At 40.6% G+C, this 9,571-nt stretch overlaps 1 protein-coding gene across 1 annotated transcript in view; it reads left to right on the forward strand.

Moving 5' to 3' along the window:
* The window catches only part of LOC112460206 (ceramide kinase), a 17,488-nt gene extending 9,319 nt beyond the window's left edge, over positions 1–8,169 (forward strand). Inside the window, exons 2-8 of the mRNA XM_025024808.1 lie at positions 978–1,229; positions 5,062–5,255; positions 5,764–6,139; positions 6,439–6,588; positions 6,684–6,880; positions 7,553–7,719; positions 7,993–8,169. Of these exons, the coding sequence (XP_024880576.1) occupies positions 978–1,229; positions 5,062–5,255; positions 5,764–6,139; positions 6,439–6,588; positions 6,684–6,880; positions 7,553–7,719; positions 7,993–8,077 (1,421 nt within the window). The 3' untranslated portion in view covers positions 8,078–8,169. The remainder of the gene's footprint in view (positions 1–977; positions 1,230–5,061; positions 5,256–5,763; positions 6,140–6,438; positions 6,589–6,683; positions 6,881–7,552; positions 7,720–7,992) is intronic.
* The last annotated feature ends 1,402 nt before the right edge of the window (positions 8,170–9,571 follow it).

Raw genomic sequence — 9,571 nt, forward strand, 5'->3', positions numbered from 1 at the left:
CATGGAATAATAGTCTGGCCCGTTACCTTCTTGCATCCTGGCGTGCAAGCGCGTGCACCTGCTCTCTGATAGCGCGTAACTCGGTAAAAATGGAAATGTTGCGCAACGTCTTACGTGCGCGTCGAGTGCCGTTCTCTGCGGTTCACGTCCGCCGGATAACCGGCTTTTTATTCCTGCAATATAATAAAATAATATACAATATGCATACGTGATATAGAGCAATAACACTGTAGGACCTGATAAAGTTATGATCCTGATGCAAAAATAAATTGAGCTTATGCAACATTGATAGACACGGTAGATAAAATGATGAATTAATAGATCAGCATTCAATGTCAAACGTAAAGTGTTCCCTCAGAGGACTAAATTAATAAATAAGGCCGGACCAAATTTAAGCCACCTTATCGAGCCCGTTAACGATAATTATCTAAATAAAAGTTGCTGGTATATACATTATGCACGTGCCTACGTGCGGTCGAGCTATAAACGTTCGCCAAACGCAACGTTCGTTGACATTTATCATGTCAAAACTCCGTCGTCGTTCGCGTTAAATGTCCACTGTTTCAAGAGGGTATTCTGATTTGAAAGATTAAAAATGTATTTTTCAGGAATTTTTTTAGAGAAACGAAGAAAGCGAATAACGTTGAACTTTGCACGTTCTTTCAGCCTTATTTTAAAAATATATTTTTTAAGTAACAAAAAACGCTATTTTTTAATGTTATATCCTGTTAAAAAATAAAGCTAAAAGAACATGCAAAGTTTAACGTTATTCGCTTTTTCGTTTTCCTACAAAATTACGACCTTTCAAACCAGAATACCCCCTTAAACGATCTGTTTTACAGTCGCGTTGAGAGAAAAGAAAAAAAAGGTCATGCAGATCGGTTTTTAATCAAACATCAGCGAACGGAATTTATCGGCTTCGATAAATTCGTTCTCGTGTAAACCACCCTGATAATCCCCTCGTTGTTCCCCTCCAGCCAGATGGACCCTGCCCTTGACGGACGTTCTGGCGGTGCGCTACGGCGACGACTGGATACCGGGTGTGAGCGTTAAGGAGAAGCAGCCGACGCAGCCGACCTCGCCGACGACGGTGTGCCCGACGAATTTCATCCTGCACTACGCCGTACGCGGACCCAAGAACAAATGGAGACATCACAGCGTGACGATGAGCCACACGGATCCCAGGCAGGTCGCCTCGTGGGTGAAAACCATTCGCAATTACCTCCTAGGTGAGTCGCCGATCGCGATCATCGCCGCCGCGCGCCGTTCCAATTCACCGGTGCGTTTTATGCGAAACCACGCGAAGTGGCCACACCGAACCGCGCGGTCAACGTCGGCCGCGTATAATAATTTTAGAATTGCGACGTATATATATACGCGCGCGAGGAGGCGTGTATAAGATCATTGTCTGTAAATTACGAAACGACGGGAGCATAAAGATTAAATAGAATCGTGAAATTGAGCCAAGCGTGTTTATCGAAAAAATATATATATACGGCGGCACATATGATGTAAAACGACGCACCGACTCCGTATCGAATGCCGCAGGCAATTAGCGCCGAGAATAATTAATAACGCGCCTGTAATTTTCTATATCCCGTGTACGGCGCTTAAGAGAATGCACATATATTATTTTAGCGATACACGCGAAGCTGACGTGTTGTGTCTGCGAGCGACTCGTTCGGGTTGTGTTCCTGCATAAACTTGTTTTTGTTGTATGCTGGTAAAGAGTGACGAATTTCCTCGCCGACTTGCTTGCTGAATAAAAAAAAGGCGCATAAAAAAAGACACGAGGAAAACAGTCGATCAAACTTGATTCCAAAGAATCAACGTGACGCATAAATTAATGAGAATTTGCTAGCTCTTGCTTGCATCGTCGCTAATATCATTGTGGCACTGTGTGTAAACATAATATTAACATATCTTTTACTTATTGTTAGACAAGAAGCAACTCGGGCTTAGGAAAATACTAGGGAGGAATAAAATCACTTAATCTTAAAAATATAGACAAAATTGCGGTAATTAGAAAATTAAGAAAGATTAAATCAAGATAAATTAAAAAGAAAGTTACACTAAATTAAAGATATTATTTCTAAATTACCTTAATCTTAATCCAACTTATTATAATATAATCTTAAACCTCAATTAAAGCCATACTTTAAAAAATAGAGATTACATATATAAAGTAAAATAAAGTAAAAAACTGAAAGCTTTATATAAGTACAATATTTCCATTATGTGTGTATGTGTGTGTGTGTACGTGTGTGTAATAGAGATATTATATAAAGCTTTTAATTTGCACTGACATATATATCTTAACTATATTCAAAGATAAGTTAAAGAGATAAGATTTTAAGATAAGCCTTTAATTACTGATGATTACTACATTACAAAGCAAAATATTTCTACAATAAACAGCTGTCTTTTCTATATGAATATTTTTTCACAATTATAACCGGAAACGTAGTATGCGAAGTTTAGGCGGTTAGTGTTAACCCAGTTGGAAGCGACGTAAATCGCGATGAAAGGTCTGCGCCACGAAAATATACGCTGTGACCCTAAAACTTTGATAGCGCAGCGTAGCCGGCTACTAATTAATTGCGGCTGGCATGAAAGTTTTATCGCGAATCAGTTTAATTTCGCGGATTTCGATAGGGTTTCCGAATCAAATTACCGTTTCGCTCTCCGATTTTCGTTATTTACAAGTTTCAATAGCTTCCAAATTGAAGACCGTTGCTATACGCTTGTCGATTTCGCCAAGTACGAATTTCGAGATATTCCAAATAGAACGTTGCTGCCCATATTCTCTAATTTCGCCATTCGTGTGATTCATGTGTTTCGGCAAGTTTCTCCCATTTCGCTGTTTCTAGATTTCCCGAGTTAAATTGAATTGCTGCTCCGCTTTGGAGCGTTGCAAAACGAATTAAGCGAGACACGATCTCTCGGCTCGCTTAAGAGACAGCGATGCTGTACGTTAGCCCCGATAGGGAGAGGGAGAGAGAGAAAGAATGAGAGATAGAGAGCACAAATTTTAATGAATGTCGAGAAAATAGGCTGGGTGTGCTCTAAACTACCCCTATCGACCATCGCCGCGTCGAGCGCGAAGGGGCACAGGACAGGAGGACACGCGCGCGGCGCGTGATATACCGCAGCAGGCGGACCCGTCGAAAGCAGGGCCCCGGCGCCGGGGCTGAATGAGTTTTACCTGCTACTCCCATCGCAGACCGGACTCCGGGGTGGCGGATGGCCACCATCCCCGGACCGAGAGAGAGGAATACGGGGAAGCAGTATCCCGTCCGCTGCCGAGAAGGATCCTGGGAAATCGCCGCGCGAGCGAGGGCCATTAAGCGCTCTGCGGGATTTGTGGTTGACAGCCCTGCGGAAGGATATGTCGCGAACCTGCGAGCTCACCCCTAAGCCCGCGCTATCGCGCCCAAGGGGAGGGGGAGGCGTGTCATCGATTCCGCTATCGAGAGGATTTTCGGGAGCACTCCCAGATGGTCCTCGAGCGTAGAACGTCGCTTCACGGTATCGCGAGTCGCGATCTCTTGCGGCCATACCTCTATCAATTGATAGAGGTATCACTACAAAAAATAAGTGTGTTCGACGTGCGTTTAACGTGTGTGGAAGTAAAACATAATACACTTTGTCACGTGTACTGAGCGACTGCTGTGTTGATACTACACACTTATTCGTTCTGCATCAATTGATAGAGGTAAGCAAACGGTGGATCCATCGTGTGAACAAGTGGTCGTCTAGATCCATTGTTCGCGAGATCGAGGACAATTGTGATAGCCCAAGAATCACCTCTAAGTTAGCCCCCCTCTATCAAGTGGTGGGGGGGGTAACTTGATAGAGGTGATTCTTGGGACTCACGCTTTGAGTATGCTTTCCTAGGCTTAGGCTATCACAATTGTCCTCGATCTCGCGAACAATGGATCAAGACGACCATGGCACTTATCCACCGTTTGCTTACAGTGGATCGGGATCACCCAGGATTCTGGCGGGAGCTGAGGTACAGGATGTACCGGCATACCCAGCGACGTACCCTAATGGCGGTGCGAGACTGGCCCACCATGAGATCAGTGGTCAGTGGCCACCCAGACCGCCGCTGAAGGAAATGATGCGGCCATACAGGCCGTCCCAGCCGTCGCGGCATCGTCGCGAGTCAACAGCTATACTATTGATCTGGGGGTCTGGGGGTTTTCCGTGCTCATGTAATCATCGTTTCCGCGAAAAAAAACTCTTGTTCGATTATCGACGCTGCGTCGCGTGCCGTAAGGCAAATTGATCGGGACACTTTACACGATTAAAGTCCTACTGCCTTCCTCCTCCGAGTCTCCATTTGACCCATTTTCGTTTTTAAACTGCGAAGATTAAATCGCGACGAAGAAGGGAGGAAGTCGATTAAAAAACTTCGTCCGTTTTACTAATCTGACAATGTCCGTTCTTTAAAAGAAAGAAAGGGTTTTTTTTATCAACTAGTACGATAAGTTATATAGTACCTATGACTTGTACATATACAGAGACATTGCTTTTAATTCTTCTAAATTTTCTTTCAGTTTTTTTCTGTAATTAGTTTTTTGCATGATATAAAAAAGAAATAAATTTGATTAAATCGAATAAGATTAACAAAATTGACAATAAGAGTCAGGCGCAGTAATTAGGGCGCAATATATTTTATTATCAAGTATACAAATAAAAGAGGAAATGATGTTATATTAGCGTTAGCTTCCACTTTCTGGCTGTTATGCTAAAGTTAATAAACTATATATTAGCGTTAGCTATAATTAGCATTTCAACCTTTTTTTTGGGTCATACTCAGCGCAACATTACATCGGTCGGAGTATATTGTATAATGCAGTCAAACGATTAAAACAGCTTATGGATAATCACATATTGATATGTAGTATAGTTTCTTAACATAGAAGCAAAGGCGATTGTAAAGATTCAAATTTAATTATCTAAAGGAATTCGGGGGATTGAAAGGCTAAGGCGCAAAAAGTTCTTACAGTTAGAAGGGGGATCTGAATTTTTTTAATTTGCAGTTGATCGTTTCAGGTCTGTCGTGTCGGCCGCGAAAGGTGATGCTGTTCATCAATCCCATAGGCGGTAAGAAAAAAGGTGTCAAGATCTGGGAGAAGGATGTCCAGCCGCTTATGACCATCGCTGGCATCGAGACAAAGATGATGGTCACAGAGCGTGCCGGCCACATTCGCGACGCTCTGCTCACGGCCGACTTGAGTGACCTACATGTGAGTCCTGTTCTTGCAAGTCTAACATTCTCTATTACTTTCATGTGGAGTCCGGATTCAAACGCTCTAACTCGGCAAATAAATGCATTGCGCAAATCTAGAAAACTGTTTAGGAAAATTGTTCAACAATTTTCACTAGATTTATATTATTATTTTATATATTAGGATAATTATCTATTTACTAATCTAGGATAATTTTACACTAAACACTAATTATCAAAAATGTAAATCCATAAATTTGGTTGCGGTTTATGTAGTAAAAATATTATCTTTATATGTTAATTATACATATCAAATCAGAAAATCGAGTGTCAGTTTCTAAATATTTACGATATATTTAGAGCGTATCTAGAACACATCTCTAAATTACATGTCTCTAGATAATTATCAAGATGTTCCGGTTTTTATAATGGATATACAAACATTTTTTAACACGTATAAATGCTTCGCATTATACATAATTAAAAGATTCACGCTATCCTCAAATTTAACTTTTCGCGCTTGATAGGCGGTGGTGTGCATCGGCGGTGATGGTACGTTCGCCGAGGCGTTCAACGGGTTGATTCTGAGGGCGGCGAAAGATCAGCAGATTGATCCCAACGACCCTGACGCCAGGCTGCCCGGTCCCGCCTTACCTGTTGGTGTTATACCCAGCGGTAGCACAGACACGGTCGCCTACAGTCTGCACGGCACCACCGACGTGGAGACTGCCGCCATACATATCATCTTCGGCGATTCCATCGGTCTAGACATCTCAGCGGTTCACAGCAATCGCACCTTGCTCAGGCTCTACGCCAGCGTGCTCAGCTACGGCTATCTGGGCGACGTAATCCGCGACAGCGAAAAGTTCCGCTGGATGGGACCCCGTAGATACGATTGGTCTGGTAAGGAGTCCCCAAGTCTTTTGATTGTGTAATTTAATGCGGTGGACCTTCATTGAGCGAAGCTGATCAAGTCTAATTGTTCGATTCGAGTTGTGTAATAATCTGACTAATCTATTTTGATCTATCAAATTTTGAATAAGTAACTTGAATAAGAAACTAAATAATAAAATACCAATTGACTTTCTGTATTGTAACAAACATATGTTTATATATAATTGATGTGATAAGTGATAAAATATTCTGTGTACAAATATGGATATGGGGTTGATATTAGATTAATTAGATCTTTTCGTTCATAGGTTTTAAAAAGATATTAGCAAACAAGGGCTACGAGGGTGAGATCGAGCTGCTATCGGACCCATGTCACCCAGCGGGAAGCACAAGATGCATGAAGAACTGCTTACGCTGCCTGCAGCATATGCACAGCATCCCCGACAAGGAAATCTCCAGTAAGTATTAAAAAATGAGAGAACAGAAATCAATACATAATGCAGTTACAAAACCAGCTAGAATTAAGCGAATAATGCTTTATATCTTTGTGTAGGATGGGTGACGGTCAGAGGGAAGTTCTTCATGGTGAATGGCGCGAACGTGTCGTGCGCGTGTTCGAGGAGTCCTATGGGTTTCAGTCCTCATTGTCACGTGGGCGACGGCTGCGTGGACGTGATCTTAATTCGACACACATCTCTGATAAACAATATCAGATTATTGCTCAGGCTATCCAGCAAACGAAAGACTCTGGTACGCGCGAGTTCCAACCATGTATTCGAATAATTATCGCCAATTATTCATTTTTTTGCTTCACACTTTAATGGCTATGTTTGCTATGTCAATCACCGTTCATAGACATTTAGCACCTTGCCGTGTGCATCATTGATATACACCGAATGTTTTTTTATTCGTGTACCATGTGCGTCACCCGTGGTCTTAACAAGTCATTCTTTAAATGTCATTATTATGCACGACACCTGAGGAAGTATTATAATGCTTTTATAGTAGCAGCGGAGATGTTAAAATGTTCAGTTTAAACGGTAGCAAAAAATTCCGTTCGTAATTATGATATGACACAAGGTCATTTCGAAAAACTTACGTTTGATGAATTATCAAGAACAAAAGACAATTTTGCGAAATTACAGTACTATGCTTTATCCGTTTATCGCGATGTATAATTCTGAAATATTTTAAGATCAAGATTATGCAAGTAAAACATTTTTAGTATATTATACTGTAATTATTTATACTATAATTATACATATATATAATATCTAATTCACCTATATATATTATAAGATTTATTTCTATATGTATTATTATTTATAAAATATATAATTATACGCTATATTTAGATTATAATTATGCACTGATCTTAAAAGTTGAGGTGAAAATCACACTGGGTTTGTAATTCTGTTGCAGTACGAGCTACCGTTCGTCGAGGTCTACCGGGCGAGAGAATTTACATTCCGCGCCCTGCCGACGCTGCAATTCGAAAACGGGTTGAACGCGGGAGCCCGCTCGAGCTCACGGCTCAGCGTGTGGAACTGCGACGGCGAGGTGATCGACAGCACCAATGTGAAAATCAGGCAAGTAAATAACAGGCGATAGCGATCGCGTTATCGAATATCCCGCGCCGCGTTAGTTTCTATATTAACACCCCATTCGAATTTTTATCTTATCTAAAACTTGCGTACGTGTGCTACGCGCGTGCAATTTAGACATACTTAATAGCTGTGCCTCCACGTGATGCTTGTGCGACGCTAATCGCGTAATTATAAGGCGAAATGAAGCATTCCGCGGTTCAGCGCCTCTAAATTTGCACAGGAAACACTACCTCATGCTATTAAATATTTGTGCAGGGTACACTGCCAATTACTGAAGGTCTATACGAGACGAACTCAGGACTCGGCCCGGGAGCCGACATGCATCAGCTGTTCCACGTGAATGAGCCGAATGAGGTCGTCGAACGGCTAGTCTTCAAGGCCGCGATCCCGCACCGCGACGCTTTCGAGGGCGCAAAGTTTCTTTGTCTTGCCCTATTATGATCAGGATGTCTTACGCAATAACATGGATTGATTAAAAAAAAAGTCGCTCGTTCTTTTGACTCTTGACTCACTGATAAAAAGAACGAACAATTTTTTTTATCAATCTAACATTTCCAAACTTATCTAACGCGGGAATTATTTCACACGTTGAATACGCTTTTCTACATTGCTCCCTGGATAAGTTATTTTTTATTTATTACTGGTAGCGACGAGTAAAATTTGTTTCCTAAAAACTGTTGTTTTACGAATTTTACTTCGAGTGAGCAAGCTTGACTCGTGGCCACTAATCCGGAGCTAAATTAATAATTACTAATATATTTAATAATTAATAATGTTACAAAATTTTTTTAACTCTAGAGAGATGACGTAAGTAAAATTCACTTGCTATTGCACCGAATCTAGAGTTACGAAGGAAGGCGTATGCTTTAAAATGTTGATTATAACATCAACCGGAATCAGATGATTACTGGGCACAGGTGATTGATTAAAGACCAGCGCGGGAGCTTATATCATCATCGGTTTACGCCTGTGTATAATCCGTTTCGTTCGCAGAAATTTATTTATAACTTCTTTATCATTGCATTTGACGACTGTTTGGCAATTGATGCTTTCCGAGAATATATTGAACATTCCACCTGTTGGTGCGATACAAACCGCAATAAAGCTCAAATTAATTTTATACGTGCATCGACGATATTTTCTACACGAAACATTAACACAAAAAAAAAGACATAATATATGTAAATACCATCGCGTCTCTTGCGCGCTTCTCGATTCCTGTTTCATGCTTATCGCGCGTATATAATTTATTCGCTAAAAACCGATCCAGAGACTGCATTTATCATGGTCTCCTCGCGATGCAGAAATCAACGATGACACTACCAAGCCGATCTTCTACGTTTTGTACTTAAAATGTTTTATTATCGATGCCTACAAACTCGAAGCGACAAGTGATATAAGCGTTTATTGTTACTTAAATGAATATATATACATCTATATATTATTGATTGTAAATTTATTTCAAATAATAAATTTGCAATCAATATCGAATGCAATTTCATCGACATAATAAATTTAAGCGATAATTGATATTATTGTAATGAAATTTAAACTTTGGCTCATATTATCGATCCTCAAACGCGAAACGCGCACTTGACACCTTAATTAAATCATTTTTAATGTTTTCGGCAAACTTTTGTGGAAAGACAATCAAGAGACGAAAATGGTTTGAGTTTTAAGAACTTTTAAGATTTAAGTCAACACGATTTAATAGTGAACTTTTTTCTAATTGCTTCTATCTTTATTCGCGAAAGTTTAGATTATATAGTATTTGTACATTAATTGTACGGCGAGAGAGCGTAATGTGGTAACAAGATGCGATTATTTGTGATTA

The sequence above is a fragment of the Temnothorax curvispinosus genome, unplaced genomic scaffold, assembly GCF_003070985.1.
Source record: "Temnothorax curvispinosus isolate PA1 unplaced genomic scaffold, ASM307098v1 QBEX01010385.1, whole genome shotgun sequence".
Taxonomy (NCBI): Eukaryota; Metazoa; Arthropoda; class Insecta; order Hymenoptera; family Formicidae; genus Temnothorax; species Temnothorax curvispinosus.